Source organism: Pelmatolapia mariae, linkage group LG16_19, assembly GCF_036321145.2.
Source record: "Pelmatolapia mariae isolate MD_Pm_ZW linkage group LG16_19, Pm_UMD_F_2, whole genome shotgun sequence".
In the NCBI taxonomy this organism is placed as follows: Eukaryota; Metazoa; Chordata; class Actinopteri; order Cichliformes; family Cichlidae; genus Pelmatolapia; species Pelmatolapia mariae.
The window spans coordinates 35,035,441-35,055,609 of record NC_086241.1 but is presented as its reverse complement, the minus strand read 5'-3'; the positions used below and the strand labels follow the sequence as shown (position 1 = coordinate 35,055,609).

General features: G+C 45.2%; 1 protein-coding gene across 1 annotated transcript in view; it reads right to left on the bottom strand.

The window, feature by feature from the left end:
- ttn.2 (titin, tandem duplicate 2) overlaps positions 1-20,169 on the bottom strand; it is a 217,622-nt gene that overhangs the window by 25,068 nt on the left and 172,385 nt on the right. Inside the window, 8 exon segments of the mRNA XM_063497648.1 lie at positions 30-181; positions 352-651; positions 742-1,029; positions 1,160-1,456; positions 1,551-1,853; positions 1,972-2,559; positions 2,664-2,960; positions 3,057-20,150. Of these exon segments, the coding sequence (XP_063353718.1) occupies positions 30-181; positions 352-651; positions 742-1,029; positions 1,160-1,456; positions 1,551-1,853; positions 1,972-2,559; positions 2,664-2,960; positions 3,057-20,150 (19,319 nt within the window).

Here is a 20,169-nt window from a genome sequence, read left to right as displayed (position 1 = left end):
ACTTTTTAGATTTGGGGCAGCAAACAAACCTTGAACCATTGCAGACTCCTCTTCTCCCTTTTCTCTAGATAGTAGCCATCAATATCACTGCCTCCGTCCAACGCTGGTCTTTCCCAGATCACTGTCATGGTAGACTTAGTGATCATAGTAACTTTAGGCTTAGATGGCTCGCTGGGAGGTACTGTGCAAAATAAAAATGATAAGGTTAAAGCTTTTAAGTTTACCATTGTAATTTACCACTGTCTATAATGAAAGTTGATATATTTTCAAACACGAGAGCAAGAGAGAGAGAGAGGGAGAGATACACCTCATCAGTCACCCTGATGAGGTGACTTTATTCTATTTGCTTACCAAATGCATTCTTGGCAATAATGGGCTCAGACTCCAGTGGCTCTCCAATGCCATACTTGTTGACTCCACGGACTCTAAAGATGTACTCATTGCCCTTTATGAGTCTGGGCACATTCACAATGCAGTCAACCAGTTTCTCTGAGACAATCGACCACATTACCCTGCTGGTCTCCCGCTTTTCTACAATGTAATGTGTTACCATGGCACCACCTTCATCAGCAGGTGGGGACCACATGATGGTGATGTTGTCAGCTGTCACCTTCTTAAACTGAATCTCTCCAGCAGGTGGGCCTGGCTTATCTGATTAGACAAGGAAAACATTTGACTCAGGGTGTATACTGCATATATAATACATGTTATACAATGAAAAAATAAATATTAAATAAATACCTTGAATGAGCAGCCTGACAATGGCACATGAAGATCCGAGGGAGTTCTTCACCTTGACTTCATAGGTTCCAGAGTTAAGACGAGTTGTTTCCTTCAGGAACACACTTGTGGACTCGAAAGTGTGTTTAAAAGAGAGCTGAGAAGTAGGCTCAAGCTCTCTGCCATCTTTAAACCACTCAATACTGGGAGCAGGTTTGGCTCTTATATTAAATTTGAGTTCCACATTAGAGTCAGCCTTGTGCTTGACCTCATTAAGATACTCCTGAGGTATTTCAATCTCTGGGGCACCTGGACCAGAGATGGTAAAACAAGTCAGGATGTAGAATATGTAGGGTGTGGAATAAATATCTTAGAATACAAGACAACGCATAATTGCAGAAAAAAATACACAAATATAATCCAACATGAAAAGACCTACCATAAGTGTCCACACATGTAGCCGGTCCCACAGTGATAGACGGGTTGCTCACTGAACCAACTGCATTCTTTGCCATGACTCGGAACTCATACGTTTCATCCTGGGTGAGGCCAGTAACAATGAAGCGGCTGTCTGTGATATTGGTGAGGTTAGCTTTAGACCATTTGGAGCTAACACCCTCTCTCTTCTCAATGACGTAACCAGTTATTGGGGATCCACCATCATATTCAGGCTTCTGCCAGGCCAGACTAATGGAGTTCTTAGTGATGTCAGTTATGCGCAAGTATAGGGGTGGCTCTATAAGAAGATACAGTGAGAATGATTTTAATAAATATTGCAGAAAATCTTAAGTCAAAGAATTCTTTGTGCATTTTATCGACTACAAACTCACCACAGGCATCAATGGCCAATACGGCATCAGAAACCTTGCTGAAGGCACTAATTCCAGCAGAGTTCTCTGCTGCTACCTTGAACTCATAAATAAGTCCAGCATTTATGCTGGTGACTTTAAAGTGTGTGGCACGGATCACTGTTTTGTTGACTCTCTGCCAAAGGATGCTATTTTTGTCTTTCATTTGGAGATGGTAACCAAACACATGGCTGCCTCCATCTGACTTTGGCTCCTTCCATGCAACAGTAATGCTTTCCCTGGTTACAGCAGTAATTTCTGGAGTTGATGGCGCATCTGGTATAGCTGGAGAACAAGAGGCAGAGTTTGAGAATTTTGGCATGCTCACATAGTGAAGGTGTAAAAGATGAGTAGCAAAATTATTATGTTTATGTATAATAAAAAGAAAAGAAAAACTGCTTACTGTAAGGAAGACTGACAGCGACAGCTGGTGAGTCAATATGTTCACTGATTCCATATCTGTTCTCTGCCCTAATTCTGAATTGGTACTCCAGGCCAGTGGTCAGCTTCATAATTTTCATGGTGCAGCGGGCCACAGCTGAAGACACGTCCATCCAGTTGGCTGTAGTTGTCTCTCGCTTCTGGATGATGTAGTTGGTGATGGGACTGCCACCATCATATGCTGGTGGGAGCCACTTTAAGCTCACACTGTCTTCTGTGACATCATACAGCTCCACTGGTCCAAGTGGGACACTGGGGCGGTCAAGAACCACAATATTTACAAAGGACTTGGTGGTTCCACTGGAGTTGGAGGCAATGATATCATAGCGGCCTGAGTCTCCTGCAATGCTCTCACGCAGAGTAATCTTGATGCTGTCAGGAGTGACTTCTGAGTTAAACCTCATTGTTGATTTGAGCAGCACATTATCCTTGGACAGAGTCACTTTAGGTAAAGGCCGGCCTGTCAATGGAATCTCACATTTTAGGGTAGATCCAGCTCTAACATATACTGTGTTGTGGGGGAAGTCCTTCATGTTGATCTCAGGAGATTCTAGAACAGAAAAGTACCAAAAAGAGTTACAACAGGAGAAATTAGGTGTAGTCTCTACTAATTGCATGGCATGTTCTGATAATTATAACAAGCTTGTAGTTTACCAAGCTGGTCTTTGACCACTACAGGAGTAGTCATTTCCTTAGCATCACTGAATCCAGCATAGTTCTCAGCTCTGACTCGGAAGAAGTACTCCGCATTCTCCCTCAGACCAGACACTGTGAAGTGGATGGACTTTGTTGTACCACATTTAACCCACTTCTCTTGTCCATTCTCCAGTGCTTCTACTAGGTAGCTAGTAATTCTGCTGCCTCCATCGTGTTCTGGCTTGGCCCAGGCCAAGGACACACTTTCCTTGGTTACATCCGTTACACCCAGTTTTGGTGGTGGACTTGGTTTTTCTGGAGAAAGAAAATATATTGTCTTTCAATTACAACAAATTTTGACATATATTTTCTATAAAAATTTAAAAAAAAAACCAACTCAGGATTTAATACCTGTGATCTTGGTCCCCTCTTTGGTCTCAGCAGGAACACCAATACCATATTCATTCTCGCCTGTCACTCTGAAGTAGTAGACTCCTCCCTCCTGCAGGTCTGCCACCTTGTATGTCAGTCTGTGGCATGTGTCAGTCAATCTAGTCCAGCCTTTCTTGCTAGCCTCACGGTAATCAATAAGGTAATTCTTGACTGGTCCTCCTCCCTCAATCTCAGGAGTATCCCAGGTTATAGTAGCAGAGGTCTTTGTGACTTCCTTGACCTCTATATGACTAGGAGGCCCAGGTGAGTCCAAAACTCGGACAGTGAGCGTCAAGGAGGAGGTACCAGCTACATTGGATAGAGTGACAGTGTATTTTCCAGAGTCATTCCGAGTTGCTTTTTCTAAGGTGATGGAAGTAAAGGTATCTGTGGTGTCAATTACAGCACGAACTCTAAGGTCTACATCAGGCTTAGCCCAAGTAACACTAGGGATGGGTTTGCCTTTGAAAGGAACTTTCATTGTGAAAGAGCTTCCATCCTTTACAATAAGAGTCTTTCTCATTTCATTGCTAACATCAAAGGTTGGCTCCTCCTCTCTTTCTTTGGCAACTTGTTTGTCTGACTCAGGACTGGGCTCACTCACTCCAATCTTGTTAATGGATTTGACAACAAACACATATTCAGCTCCAGGTGATAATCCCACCACTGTAAATTCTGTGTTTTGGGTGTTCTGTACTCCAACAATCCATTCATCATCTAATGTCTTCCTGTATTCTACTCTGTAACCAGTCACAGGTGCTCCACCATCAAAAAGTGGCTTATTCCATGACAGGGTGACTGTAGTCTTTGTGGAGTCAATTATCCTAGGCTTAGCTGGAGGTGAGGGTAAAAACTGTGGGTCTTCTGCCCTGGTGAGTGGGCAAGGAGTGCTAGGAGCACTGAGGCCAGCAGCATTCTCTGCAAAAACTCTGTATTCGTACTCACAGCCCTCGCGAAGGTGTGAAGCTTTCACTCTAAGGTCATAAACAGGTTTCTTGTTGACACGGCACCAGCGGAGGCCAGTCTTCTCTCGCTTCTCAATTACATAGCCAGCGATACTGCTGCCACCATCAGAAACAGGTCTTTCCCAGCAAATGGTCATTGCCTCACTTGTAACAGAGGTGACCTGGACATTAGTGGGAGCTGAAGGGACAGTGAATGGATCAGTGGCCTTTGTTGGCTCACTCTCCAGGCTTTCACCATCTCCATATTTGTTGACTCCCCTGACTCGGAAGATGTACTCATTTCCTTTGAGCAGTTTAGTCACTTTGCAGGTAGTTGCCTTCATGTCACCATAGACAAGAGTCCAGGCAAGACGACTGGTCTCACGTTTCTCAACAATGTAGTGCATAATTTCAGCACCACCATTTTCCTGAGGTGGTCCCCATGACAGGGTGCATTTCTCTGCTGTGAGACCAGAAACTGTTAAAGGTCCTGATGCAGGTCCAGGTCTGTCCAGAACCTTACAGTTGATAGCCACAGATCTGGTTCCAGCTACATTGTGCAGAGTAAGAACATACTGTCCAGAGTCCCTTCTGATAGCATCTTTGACAATGAGCGTGGTTGTGAAGTTAGTGGATGTGATTTCACATCTGGCCTTGGCCTCAATCTCCTTTCCATCCTTAGACCATGAAACAACTGGGAGTGGACGCCCAGTGATTTCGGCATCAACTCTAATGATTTCTCCAGCCTTAATGACAACCAACTGTCTGAATTTATCCTCCAGTATAATGGTGGGAGGGTCTACATCATCCTTGACAGTGACGGGTCCAGTGCTTTCTGAAGGAGCACTCAATTGCTCTGCAGAATTTTTAGCAATAACACGGAAATCATATCGGACATCTTCTGTGAGACCAGTGACATCGAAGTAAGTGTCTTGAACATTGGTGAAGTTGCATTTCAGCCAGCGACCATTGGGAAGCTCTTGACGCTCAACAATGTAGCCAGTAATTTTTGCACTGCCATCATATTCAGGTCTTTCCCAAAAAAGAGAAACTGAATTTCTAGTGATGTTTGTGACTCTAAGGTTATGTGGAGCTTCACATGGATCCCTGGCTGCCACAGGGTCACTTGCCCTAGTGCATGGACCAATTCCAGCAATATTCTCAGCATACACTCTGAACTGATACAACAGACCTTCTTCCATTCCTGTCATCTTAAACTGGTTCTCAGTCACCAGACCTCTGTTGACCTTGGTCCACAAGATGCTGCTTTGGTCTTTGCTTTCAATGTGATAACCAATAACAGGACTTCCACCATCACTTGCAGGTTTGCCCCATACCACGAGCATCCCAGTTTTGGTGGCATGGACAACATGAAGTTTGGTTGGAGGGCCAGGAGGCTCAAATGGATACTGAGCAACAACAGGAGCAGAATCTATGGCAGGACTCTTCCCATAACGGTTCTCAGCTGCAATGCGGAACTGGTACTCTGTCCCCTGAGTAAGTCGAGAAACCTTTATTGATGTTCTGGCCACTGTGGCTGACACGATTTGCCATGTTGTAGTAGTAGTGTCTCTCTTCTCAACTACATAGTTGTTAATCTGACAACCACCATCATAGGTTGGAGGATCCCAAGACAGAGAAATAAAGTCAGCGCTCACCTCATCCACCTTAATGTTACTAGGTGGTCCAGGTTTATCCAGGATTATAACAGTGATTTCAGCTGACTTGGTACCAACTGAGTTAGTCAGGGTAATCACATACTTCCCTACATCCTCCTTCGTGGCATCCTTGATGACAATCTTAGATGAGGTTTTTGAACTGAGAACATTTACCCTGGTTGTCTGCTTAAGCACTTGGCCATCCTTCTTCCAGCTCACCTCAGGCTGTGGTCTGCCTTTGAAGGGAACGTCAATCTTCAAATCGTCTCCTGCTTTTACACTGTATGTGCTGAATAAGAGGTTGATGATGGGCTCCATCGTGATGTCCCTTACCACCACAGGAGTAGCCAGAGGCTTAGCATCGCTTCTACCCTTATCATTCACAGCAGTTACCCTGAAGGAGTATTCCTCTCCAGTTGTGAGTCCATCAATGGTAGCTTCCAGTGCTTTGACTTCACTGCACATAGTCCATTTGTCATCTCCCTTGGGCTGCATCTCCACAATATAGTTTGTAATCTTACTGCCTCCATCATGATCAGGTTTCTCCCAGGAGAGTGTAACAGCATGACGAGTAATGTCAACCACCACAATCTTACCAGGAGGCAGAGGAGGCTCAGACACCTTAACTTGATCTGTGGATGCAGGCAGACCTACTCCGAGTTCATTCACAGCTAACACACGGAAATAGTATCGGCCTCCTTCCTGCAAGTCTGAAATAATGTAGGAGTTTCTGACGCAGTTAGTGCAAACACTGGTGAAAGCCATTCTCTTCTGTTCTCTCTTCTCCACTATATAATGTGATATCTTAGCCCCACCATCAATTAGAGGAGGCTCCCAGGAGAGAGAGACAGAATTTCTTTTAACATCCTTAACTTCGAGGTTAGTAGGAGCACTAGGAGAATCCAGAACTCTCACATTGATAAAGGCTGATTTAGAGCCACTGAGGTTTTCAAGGGTCAGTACATATTTGCCAGTGTCAAATCTGTCAACATTCTCAATCACCAGCATTGTGTAAGAGCTTGTGACTTCTATCTGGGCACGTTCATTTAGAGTGCCATCAGCCTTTGACCATCTGACCTCAGGCTCAGGCTTCCCTCTGGTTGTCACGAACAGACGCAAGGTAGCAGAGGCACGGACGTTGACCATCTTTCTTAGGTCACAATCTAGTTCAATTTCAGGAGCCTCCAGCTTCTCTGCAGCAATCACGGAACAAGGCAGATCTACATGTTCTCCTACTCCCTCACAGTTAACAGCACTTATGCGGAAGTTGTACTCCGCATTCTCCTTAAGTTTCTTTACCGTGTAGTTAGTGGCTTGGACGCCAGTGTATGGTGTGCAAATGATCCATTCATCATCTGTTGCCTCTTTCATTTCAATAATATACCCAGTGATCTGTGCACCACCATCATAGATAGGCCTGGACCATGAAAGGGAAACTGTGGTGCTTGAATGGTCAGTGACCTTTGGATTATTTGGGGGTCCAGGTGGATAAGTGGCATCACAGGCCTTGATGTATGGAGTTGGTGCACTAGGCTTTCCTACACCAGCAGCATTTTCAGCCAAAACCCTGAATTCATATGAGTGGCCCTCTGTGAGACCAGTGCATCTGAATCGCAGGTCATTCAGCCTCTTCTTGTTGCATTTAGTCCATCTGATACCATCTTTATCACGCTTTTCAAGGACATATCCCTCAATCTCTGCTCCTCCATTATCATTGGGCCTCTCCCAGGAAAGCACCATGGAGTCCCTAGTGATAGCACTGACCTCAGGGGTTGAGGGGGCACTGGGAGTGGTGAAAGGGTTACGAGCAACAACAGCTTCTGATTCTAAAGGCTCGCCAACACCATATTTATTTACAGCAGTGACTCGAAAGATATATTCATTGCCAGGCAATAGTTTTGTGATTTTGTAGCTGATTGCCTGAATCTTGGGCTCAACCATAGTCCATGACAAACGACTAGTCTCTCTCTTCTCAATGATATAGTGAGAGATGCCAGCTCCACCGTCATGTGAGGGATGATTCCAATGCAGATAACATTTCTCAGCTGTGACCCCTTTGATTTCTAGAGGTCCATCTGGAGGCCCAGGTCTGTCCAGAACTTTGACATTAACTGGGATCATCTTGACTCCTCCCACATTAATAAGCTTGAGGACAAAGTGGCCACCATCCACTCTGATGCAATCCTTGACTGTCAGGATGGTACGCGTGAGTGTGGTCTTGATTTCCATTCTTGGTGTGGCTTTGTCAATCTCTTTTCCATCCTTTAACCAAATGACCTCAGGTAAAGGTTTTCCAGTATAGTCAGCATCAATGACAAATGTCTCACCTGCATGAACAATAGTCAGATCCTTGAATTTCGAATCCATGGTGGCTGCTGGAGCCTCAATTTCATCTTTGGCAGTAATTTCCCCTGTGCTCTGAGAGGGTTGGCTCAAAATCCCAGCAGCATTTCTGGCAATGACCCTGAACTCATACACACAGTCTTCAGTCAGACCAGTAAGTGTAAATTGTGTATCGATGATGTTAGTGAAGCTGGCCTTCATCCAGCGGGTGTCTGGGTGCTTCCTTCTCTCAATCACATAGCCAGTGATTGCACTCCCTCCATCATACTGGGGCTTGGTCCAATGGAGAGTCACATGGTTTCTGGTGATTTCAATAGGCTCAGGAGTTCCTGGTGGGTCACAAGGGTCCCTTGCTACTGTGCTCTCAGACAGCTTGCTAGCTGGGCTAAGACCAGCAATGTTTTCAGCATAAACCCTGAATTCATACTCAATACCTTCTTCAAGTTCTGTAGTTTTGAAACGTGTGTCTGGGATTAGAAGCTTGTTTAATTTAGTCCACAAGAGGCTATTCTTTTCTTTTCTCTCAAGGTGATAGCCAAGAATTGGACTGCCCCCATTGTTGGTAGGAGGTTTCCACTCAACAACCATGCTATCCTTGGTTACAGAAGAAATAACTGGTGTTCCTGGGGCAGCAGGCTCATTAAATGGATACTGAGCAATAACAGCAGGAGAGACAATTGCAGAACTCTTCCCGTATCTATTTTCAGCTGACACTCTGAATTGATATTCAACACCAGTCTTCAAGTTGGTGACTTTGATGGTTGTCCTGGCAATAGTAGCAGAAACAATCTGCCATGCTGTGGTGGTAGTATCTCTCTTCTCCACGATGTAATTATTGATGGGACAGCCTCCGGTATACTCTGGTGGCTCCCAAGAGAGAGTGACAAAATTAGAGCTCACCTCTTCTACCTTTACAGGGCCCGTGGGTGGCCCAGGCTTATCAAGAATAATAACAGTAATCTCCTCTGTAGCTGTTCCAATGCTACTGGTGGCTGTGACAGTGTATTTGCCAGAGTCCTCCTTATTTGCATCTTTGATGTACAGCTTAGTGCATGACAATGTGCTGGAAACATTAATTCTTGTTGTCTCTTTAAGAGCTTGTCCATCCTTCTTCCATTCAACCTTGGGAACAGGTCGTCCAATCACTGGAATCTCAATCTTCAAATCCTCACCGTGCTGTAAACTATAAGTGTTAAATTGAATCTTGAATTTGGGTTCAATGGTTATATCTTTAGCAGTGACTGGTGCAGCCAAAGGTCTAGGGTCACTCTTGCCCTTCTCATTGAAGGCTAAGATTCTAAATAGGTACTCATGTCCTGCACTGAGGCCTGTGACAGTGCCTTCACAAGTTTTGCTTGTGGCAGCTACCACCCATCCCTCTGAGCCCACAGGCTGCATCTCAATGTAGTAACCAATGATTCTGCTACCTCCATCATGATCTGGCTTCTCCCATGAGAGTGAAGCAGTTGTTTTTGTCACTTCGGTCAACGTGACCTTACCCACAGGCAGGGGGGGCTCAGATGTTTTTACTGATTCTTCTGTCTCAGCTGGCTGTCCCACACCAAACTCATTCTCTGCTAAGACTCTGAAATAATATATAGTTCCCTCTGTCAGGCCAGTTATACGATAGCTTGTCTTTGTGCACTTGTTGTCCACATTAGAGTAAACCTTCCTTGTGGACTCCCGCTTTTCAACAAGGTAATTCTTGATTCTTGCACCACCATCAATAAGAGGAGGCTCCCAGGTCAGAGTCACACTTTCCCTCTTGATGTCTGTTACTGTTAGGTTTAAAGGAGCCCCTGGAGTGTCTAGCACCTTAACGGAAACAAAAGCTGATTTGGTGCCAGCACTATTTTCTAAATTGAGCACGTACTTTCCAGCATCATATTTGTCACAGATTTCAATTGAGAGCTGTGTGTAATCTTCACCAGTCTCAATCTGAACTTTACTGGGTAATTCTCTATCCTCTTTGGCCCAGTTTATCTCAGGAGTAGGACGGCCTTTGAATGGAATGCAGACTCTCATCGAGCCTCCTGCACGGACAACTATTCCCTTCCTGAGCTCTGAATCCAGAATCACTTCTGGAGGGTCAATCTTATCCATAGGTTTGACGACTCCCTGGATCTCAGTGGGCTCACCAACACCCACCTTGTTGATGGCACAAATGCGGACCTTGTATTCTTGGTGTTCAATCAACTTTTTGATAGTAAACTTGGTAGCATTGACTCCACAAGGTGGGGTGCATATGGCCCATTCCTCCTCATCAGCCTTGGTTATTTCCACAGCGTAGCCTTGAATCTCACAGCCACCATCATAGATAGGTCTATGCCAAGCCAGACTAACAGAGTCTCTAGTAGTGTCTACCACATGGACATTGGTGGGACAGCCTGGCTCGAAGGTGGGGTCACATGCCTTAAGATAGGGTGCCGATGGACTTGGCTGGCCCACTCCAGCTGCATTCTCAGCAGATATCCTGAATTCATATTCATGGTCCTCAGTCAGTCCTGTTACTCTGAAACGCAAGTCTGTCACTCTGCGTTTGTTGCACTTGGTCCACCTCACTCCTGCTCTGTCTCTCTTCTCAACAATGTAGCCAACAATGTCACTGCCTCCTGATGTCTCAGGACGGTTCCAACATACAGTCATAGAATCCCTGGTGATGTTTGTGATCTCAAGATCCTGAGGTGCGCCAGGTGGAACAAATGGATTTCTCATGATAACTGGTGCTGATTCAAGCGGCTCACCTGTGCCATATTTGTTGACAGCCATGACTCTGAAGATGTACTCATTTCCCTTCAGTAGTTTTGTAACTTTAAACATGGTAGCTTTACAATCACTGCAGACCACAGTCCATGCCAAGCGGCTAGTTTCTCTTTTCTGAATGATGTAGTGAGAAATGCTGGCGCCTCCGTCATGCCTGGGTGGCAGCCATGACAGTGAGCATTTTTCCTCAGTAACATTGCTGATAGTAAGAGGTCCTTCTGAAGGCCCTGGTCTGTCCAGAACCTTCACACTGAAGGGGATAGTCTTACTTCCTGCCACATTTGTGAGAACCAGAGTATACTGTCCACCATCTACTCTGATAGCATCCTTTACAACAAGCAAAGCTTTAAAATCTGTGTTTCTGATCTCTGCTCTTGCTGAGTTTTCAACTTCAAGATTCCCCTTGAACCACTGAGCAGTTGGAATAGGCTTTCCTTCCACACTGGCCTCAAGATTGAATGTCTCTCCTGCATTTATAACAAGGGTCTGGTTGTACATAGGATCTGTCTCACTCTTAGGTGGGACAACTTCATCCTTAGCAGTTATGGATCCTGTGCTCTCAGAGGGCTTGCTAATGGCACCTGCAGCATTCTTTGCAATTACTCTGAAGTCATATTTGTTATCTTCTGTCAGGCCAGTAACTGTGAATTCATGTTCAATGATGTTTGTGAAGCTAGCCTTCATCCATTTTCCTTCAGGAAGATCACGTTTCTCTACTAGATAACCTGTAACTAAACTTCCACCATCGTACTCTGGGGGGTTCCACTTAAGTTTCACTGAGTGCCTGGTCACAATCACAGCCTCAGGACGGCTAGGAGGATAACATGGATCACGGGCAACATAAACCTCAGACACTTTGCTACATTCACCAATGCCAACAATGTTCTCTGCACAGACTCTATACTCATACTCAATACCTTCCTCGAGTGGAGTAGATTTGAATCTACAATCTTGGATGAGCATTTTATTTATCTTTGTCCAGAGGATACTGTTCCTTTCTTTCCTTTCCAGATGGTAGCCCAAGATGGCACTGCCGCCATCACTTGGGGGTTTATGCCACTCAACTACCATGTAGTCTTTAGTGTATGAAGAAACAAATGGTGTTCCTGGTGGTCCTGGCTCCTGGAATGGATACTGTGCCACAACAGGCTGTGAATCAATTGCATAGCTCTTTCCATATCTATTTTCAGCATAAATCCTGAACTGGTACTCAGTGCCTGTCTTCAGATTGCTCACTTTTAGAGTGGTTCTAGCCACAGTGGCAGACACAACTGACCAGTTTGTTGTGGTTGTGTCTCTCTTCTCCACCACATAGTTTGAGATTGGACAACCACCTGTGTATGTAGGAGGTTCCCAGCTGAGGGTGATGCTCTCAGCACTGATATCCTCCAACTTTACAGGGCCTGTGGGTGGGCCTGGTTTGTCCAAGGTGATCACCTCTACAGTGGCATTCTTTGAACCAAGGTCATTGGAGACACTGATAGTGTACATACCTCCATCTTCTCTGGTAGCATCCTTTATGGTAAGAGTGGTAGTTTGTGCTGAGTCGGTGACATTGACTCTGGTAGTCTGCTTAAGGGCTGCGCCATCTTTGGTCCAGGTTATAATTGGTTTAGGGTGACCAGCGACTGGGACCTCTATCTTGAGGTCATACCCCACCTGGACACTGTAAGAACTTGCCTTGGGTCTAACAGCAGGTTCAATAATAAGGTCCTTTGCTACAACTGAATGAGCCAACTGTCGTGGGTCACTTTTGCCCTTGTCATTTACAGCAACAACTCTGAACTGGTACTCCTCTCCCTTGAGAAGGTTTGTTACTAATGTTTCCAGTGCTTTCACACTAGCACATATAGACCAAGCTTCACTGTCCTTGGGAGCTAGTTCAACTTCATAGTGGGTGATTCTACTACCACCGTCATGCAGAGGCTTTTCCCAAGTTAAAGTTACAGTGCTGTGAGTAACGTCAACAACACTGACCTTGCCGGGTGGCTGAGGTTTCTCAGATATCTTAACTGGTTCTATAGTTTTAGCAGGGAGACCCACACCATATTCATTCTCAGCCAATACTCTAAAGAAAAAGATTCCACCCTCTGGAAGAGGTTCAACTTTCCATGACATCTTGTTGCATGTAGTGATGGGAGAGTACACTTTCCTGGTGCTCTCACGCTTCTCAACAATATAGTGCTTAATCTTTGCGCCACCATCCAGATGTGGAGGCTCCCATGTGAGAGTGACAGAATTCTTGGTAATCTCTTTCACCACAAAGTTAGTTGGTGGACTAGGGGAGTCCAGGATTCTGACACTTATGAAGACTGATTTTACTCCACTAGCATTCTCAGCAGTCAGGGTGTACTTGCCACTATCAAATCTGTCAACATTCTCAATGACAAGTGATGCATAGCTGCCTGTATTGTCAATCTGAGCAGTCTCCTTAATCTCACCATCAGCCTTGCCCCATTTCACCTCCGGAGCTGGACGACCCCTTACAGGAACAAACAATCTGAGCGTACTTGCTGCTCTGATGTTGATCATCTTTCTCATATCTGCATCAAGATCAAGATCAGGTGCTTCAAGTTTCTCCTCCAAAAGAATTTTTCCAGGAACATCAGCATGCTCACCAACACCAACCTTGTTGATTGCACACACTCTAAATTGGTACTCATGCTTTTCCAGAAGTTTTTTCACAGTATATTTTGTGTCCATGATTCCAGTTGGTGGAGTACACATAAACCACTCATCAGATGCACCATTACATGCCTCTACAATGTAAGACTGAACCTCGCAGCCACCGTCATAGATGGGTTTGCCCCATGTTAGGGAAACAGTGGATCTAGATGTGTCTACCACCTTGGGGTTGTTTGGTGGGCCTGGTTTGAAGACAGGATCCAGTGCTTTGTAGTACACTGTTGGTGCACTAGGCATGCCAACACCTGCAGCATTCTCAGCAGCAACTCTGAATTCATAGCTATGGTTTTCAAGAAGCCCTGTAACTCTAAAGCGCAGCTCACTAATATTGCGCTTGTTGCATCTAGTCCATCGTACACCATCCTTGTCACGTTTCTCAACAATGTATCCCTGGATTGGGCTGCCACCATCATTAGTTGGTCTCTCCCAGGTCACCACCATAGAGTCTTTGGTGATAGTGGAAACTTCCACATTTGTTGGTGGGTTGGGAGTGACAAATGGATTCCTGGCAACCATTGGCTCAGATTCCAGTGGCTCTCCAACTCCATATTTGTTAACAGGAATCACTCTGAAAATATATTCATTACCAGGAAGTAATTTGGTGATCTTCAAGTTCAGTGTCTGAACTTTTGGTTCAACTACAGTCCAAACCAATCTGCTGGTTTCCCTCCTCTCAACAATATAATGGGAAACATCACTTCCTCCATCTTGCAAGGGAGGTTTCCAGGAAATTGAGCATTTTTCATTAGTGACACCATAAATGGATATAGGGCCTTCGGGTGCACCAGGTCTGTCTAAAACCTTAACATTAATGTTAACAGATTTCTCTCCTCCAACATTCTTTACTAGAAGTATGTACTGACCTCCATCAACGCGGATGGCTTCTTTAACAACAAGACAAGCTGTAAAATCTGTGTTCCTAAGCTCTAAGCGAGCTGCTTCGGTGATCTCCTGGCCCTCTTTCAGCCAGTGAATTGTGGGTACGGGTTTACCATAAACAGCAGCCTCAAGTTTAAATGTCTCTCCAGCATTAACTACCACAGCTTGGGAGTATTTAGCTTCCAAGTCAATTTTGGGTGGATCCACCTCATCCTTGGCAGTGATGGCTCCAGTAGAATCAGATGGCTGGCTAAAAACACCTGCTGCATTTTTGGCAATGACACGGAATTCATAAGTCTGATTCTCAGTAAGTCCTGTGACAACAAATTCTGTTTCAGTGATGTTAGTGAAACTGGCCTTCATCCAGCGACCAGCTCCCTCCTTCTTCTCAATAACATAACCTGTGATCTTGATTCCACCATCATATTGGGGTTTTGTCCATCTTAGTGTCACTTGGTTTCGTGTTACAATGACAGCTTCTGGTTTTCCTGGTCTGTCACAAGGATCTCGGGCAACTTGTATTTCACTCACTTTGCTGGCTTTGCTGAGGCCAACAATGTTCTCAGCATAAACTCTGAACTCATATTCAATACCCTCCTCCAGGCCAATAACCTTGAATCTTGTTTCTGGGACAAGTTGTTTGTTCTGTTTCAACCACAATATATTGTTTCTCTCTTTTAGCTCTAAATGGTATCCCAAAATCTTGCTTCCACCATCATTGCTGGGTTTTTCCCATACAACCACCATACTTTCCTTGGTGGTTGACTGAATGGTAACAGAACGTGGTGAACTAGGAACCTCAAAAGGATACTGAGCAACAATAGTATCAGATAACAGGGCTGAAGATTTGCCATATCTGTTCTCTGCAGCAATCCTGAATTGGTACTCAGATCCAGTTTTCAGACGTGCTGCCTTGATAGTGGTTCTGGCTACTGTAGCTGACACAATCTGCCAGTTAGTGGTAGATGTGTCTCTCTTCTCAACGATGTAATTATTGATGGCACAACCGCCATCATACTGAGGTGGATCCCAGGACAGGATCACGCTATCAGCAGTGACCTCATCTAGCTTAATTGGGCCAGTTGGAGGGCCAGGCTTATCTAAAACAATAACACTGATATCTGTAGATGCCTCTCCAGCTGTGTTAGTAAGTTTGACAGTATATGTTCCTACATCATCTCTGCAAGCCTCCTTAATAACCAGGAGAAGATTTTTGTCTGTGGTATCTGCATTCACTCTTGTCGTCTCTTTGAGAGCAACACCATCTTTGAGCCAAGCTGCTGTAGCCTTGGGATGGGCAGCATATGGTACATCTATTTTCAGATCATCCCCTGCTAGCACACTAAATGTGCTGAAAAGAAGTTTGAAGGTTGGTGAGATGACCAGATCCTTGGCGACCACAGGCACATTGAGAGGGCGGGGGTCACTGACTCCCTTTTCATTAACGGCTGAAATACGGAATGTATACTCCTCTCCTTGTGTAAGGCCAGTAACATGAGCTTCATTGCTTTTTACAACCATGACCTGGGTCCACTTCTCACTGCCTTTTCCCTGCATCTCAACTATATAGCCAGTGATTCTGCTTCCACCGTCATGGTCAGGCTTTTCCCAACTTAATGTGACACTTTTGCTGGTAACTTCACGAAGAGACACTTTGCCTGGGGGAAGAGGCCTCTCTGATGCTTTAATTGGTTCAAGAGTCTCTACTGGGAGGCCAATGCCATATTCATTCTCAGCCAAAATTCTAAAGAAGTACATCTTTCCCTCCTCTAGGTCTCCAACTTTCCAACTTGACTTATGGCAGCTGGCACACACAGTTGAATAAGCCTTTCTGGTTGATTCACGCTTCTCCACAATGTAATTGCGGACTCTGGAACCACCATCAATGACAGGAGCATCCCAAGCAAGAGAAACTGAATCTCTAGTGACCTCCCTGACAATCAGATTCTGAGGTGCTCCAGGACTGTCTAGCACTCTGACATTAACAAAGGCTGTCTTACTTCCTGAGGCATTCTCTACAGTCACAATGTATTTACCCCCATCAAATCTGTCAACATTGTCTACCTGAAGAGTGGTGAATGATGAGGTGATTTCAATGTTAGCTTTATCTAGAGATTCTCCATGCTCTCTAGACCATTTTATTTCAGGTGCTGGTCTTCCCTTGATAGGGACAAAAAGTCTGAGTGTGCTGCAGGCTCTGATGCAGACCACCTTACGCAGTTCTGCTCCAAGTTCAATTTCTGGAGGAACTAGTCTGTCTTCAGCCTTGGGTGTTCCAGGAACAACCGCAGGCTCTCCCACTCCTTCACAATTAGTGGCAGAAATATTGATTTTATACTCTTGGTTTTCCCTCAAATTGGTGATGGTGAAAGAAGTGGCTGTCCAACCATTCTTGGGAGTGTGAATTGTCCATTCATCCTCCTCAGGCAGGCAGGTCTCCACTATGTAACCAGTGATTTCTGAACCACCATCATAGACAGACTTGTTCCATGCAAGTGTGATAGAAGACTTGGTTGTGTCCAGCACTCTGGGGTTCCCTGGAGGTCCAGGTTGGAAGATGGTGTCAATGGCTTTGTAGAATGGACTGGAAGGACTGGGCTGACTTAGACCAGCATTATTCTCAGCAAGAACTCTGAATTCATACTCATGCCCTGGTGTGAGGCCTGAGACTTTGAATCGCAAGTCAGTTACAGTCCTCTTGTTGCACTTCACCCAGCGCAGGCCAGTTTTGTCCCGTCTTTCAATTATATATGTGTTTATTCTACTGCCACCATCATGTTCAGGGCGCTCCCAGCAGACAACCATAGAGTCCTTGGTGATTATGGTGACTTCAGGCTGCTGTGGTGGGTCACTGGGTACATAGGGGTTGGCACAGATGACAGGTTCCGACTCCACAGGTTCACCCACACCATACTTGTTAACAGCCATAACTCTGAAAATGTATTCATTGCCCTTTAGAAGCTTGGTGACCTTGAACCTATTAGCTTGAAGGTCTGTGGCCACATTTGTCCAAGCCAACCTGCTGGTCTCTCGTCTCTGAATGATAAAGTACTCAATCTTGGCACCACCATCATGTGTTGGATGGAGCCAATTAAGGACACATTTCTCAGCAGTGACATCTGTAACAGTGAGGGAGTTGGGAGGTCCTGGTCTATCTAACACCTTGACATTGTATATGAACTTAGCAAAGCCACCAGGATTGCTCGCAATCAAAGTGAAAGCACCACCATCCCTCCTGAGCGAATCTTTGTTTGTTAAAGTTGTGTGGAACTCGGATGTTTTTATCTCAATTTTGGCTGTATCCTCAAGCTCTTTTCCTTCTTTGGTCCATACTAGAGATGGAATTGGCCTTCCAGTTACACTGGCTTCCAGCTTGAATACCTCTCCTGCCATGACAACAACAGTGCTGCTATATGATGCATCTACATCAAGCCGGGGCTCTTCAATGTCATCTCTGCACAAGATTGCTTCAGATGACTGGGATGGAGCACTAACAGCACCAGCTGAGTTCCTAGCAAACACACGGAATTCATAGGTTGCATCTTCAGTTAGACCACTGACTGTGTAGATAGTTTCCAGAATGTTGTTGAAGTTTGCTTTGAGCCAACGTCCATTGGGCATCTCCCTCCTCTCTACAGTGTATCCAGTAATAGAAAATCCTCCATCTCCCTCTGGCTTGGTCCATGACAAGGTCACTTCATGTCTAGTAATATTTAGTGCTACTGGCCTGCCTGGTGGATCAACTGGGTCCAAAGCATACATGGGCTCAGAGGGTTTGCTGGCTTTGCTGAGACCAGCCATATTTTCAGCAATAACACGGTGTTCATATACAATTCCATCAATAAGGCCTGTTGATTTAAATATATTTCCAACAACAAGGGCTTTGCTGATCCTCTGCCACAGAATACTGTTTTTCTCTTTTCTTTCCACATGATAGCCCAGAATGGCACTACCTCCATCAGAGGATGGCTCATTCCAACTAAGGGTCATAGCATCCTTGTTGAAAGAGGTGACCACAGGAGTGCCAGGCTGGCTTGGTACATCAAATGGATAGACAGCTACCACTGGTTCAGAGATAATGCTTGGTCCAATCCCATATCTGTTCTGGGCCTTGATGCGGAACTGATACTGAGTTCCAGTAGTGAGTCTGGCTGCCTTAAATGTGGTGCGGATGACTGTAGCTGCCAGCTCTACCCATGAAGTACCAGTGGTCTCCCGCATCTCAACAATATAGTTGTTAATAGGAACACCTCCATCATTTTCTGGTGGGTCCCAGGACATCAGCACATAATCACATGAAATTTCTTCCAGCTTAATAGGACCAGTTGGAGGTCCAGGAATGTCATGAACCAGGATTGTGATTGTCTCTGTCATTGTCCCTAGCATGTTTTTACCAGTCATAGAATACTGGCCTCCATCTTTCCTTTTTATCTCACTGATGTTGAGAATAGTTGATGTTGGTGTGGTTTCAATGTTGAGTCTTTGTGTCTCCTTGAGCACTGTATCTCCTTTCTTCCATGAAACCACAGGCCTTGGTTTGCCCAACACTGGAATCTCCACCTTCAACCGATCTCCTGCCTTAGCAATGATCGTTTTCTGGTAGACCCCACGTAGGTCAAATGAAGGAGCAGAAGTCTGCTCTTTGATAACAGCTGGTCTGCTCTCACGGGGATCACTCCTGCCCGATGCATTGACTGCCATTATACGGAAGGTATATTCAGCACCCTCAATTAGATCTGTAACAGTATAATCCAGAGCCTTAATGGTGGCCACATGGACCCACTGATCAGTGTCCTTCTTTTGAGCCTCAATGACATACCCAGTGATCAAGCTGCCACCATCATGTAAAGGCTTGGTCCATGCAAGGCTGGCACTATCAGAGGTAACATCGGTGACATACAAATTTTCTGGGGCAGAGGGGGCCTGGGATACCCTGATTGGCTCTGGGGTTTCAGCTGGCTCACCCACACCCAGGTCATTCTCAGCTGAGACACGGAAATAGTAGTAAGCTCCCTCCTCAAGGTCTGGAATCTTGAAGGAACACTTCTGCCATGTGGTGCTAAGCACTGTGTAGGCCTTCTTAGTGGCTGCTCTTTTCTCAATAATGTAGTTACGAATCTTAGAACCACCGTCAATAATGGGAATTTCCCACTGTAGGGTGATGCTGTTCTTCGTGACCTCTCTAGGTTTGAGATTGACTGGTGGTCCCGGTGTATCCAGAACTTTCACATTAACAAACCCAGTCTTCTTTCCAGCAACATTCTCTAGACAAAGGTTGTACTTTCCAGCATCATATCTTGTGCAGTCTGGAATAACCAGAAGCGTGTACGACTGTGTGGTGTCAATATGTGCACGTGTTTTCAGGTTAGCATCATCTTTACTCCATGTGACTTCAGGGACAGGACGGCCCTTGATAGGAACAAACATACGGATTGAAGCACGAACCCTAACTACCAGAGTTCTTCTGAGTTCAGCATCCAGCTCAAAGTCTGGCAACATCTCCTGGTCCACCAATTCAGTCACTTTCTCAACCTCTGCAGGCTCGCCTATTCCCTCAGAGTTTACAGCACTAACCCTGAAGTGGTATTTGCCTCCTTTTTGAAGTTTACCAATCACATATTCTGAAGCTTTCAGTGGGTACTGTGTCTCTGTCTCCCAATCATCATGTCCTTCCTTTTTATATTCAACAATGTAGCCCTCTACTTCAAGACCACCATCATAGTGGGGTCGGCCCCAGGTGAATGTGGCTGAGGTTTTGGTGGTTTCTGTAATTCTAGGGTTGGATGGGGGACCGGGTGGATCTAATAAACACAAAAACAA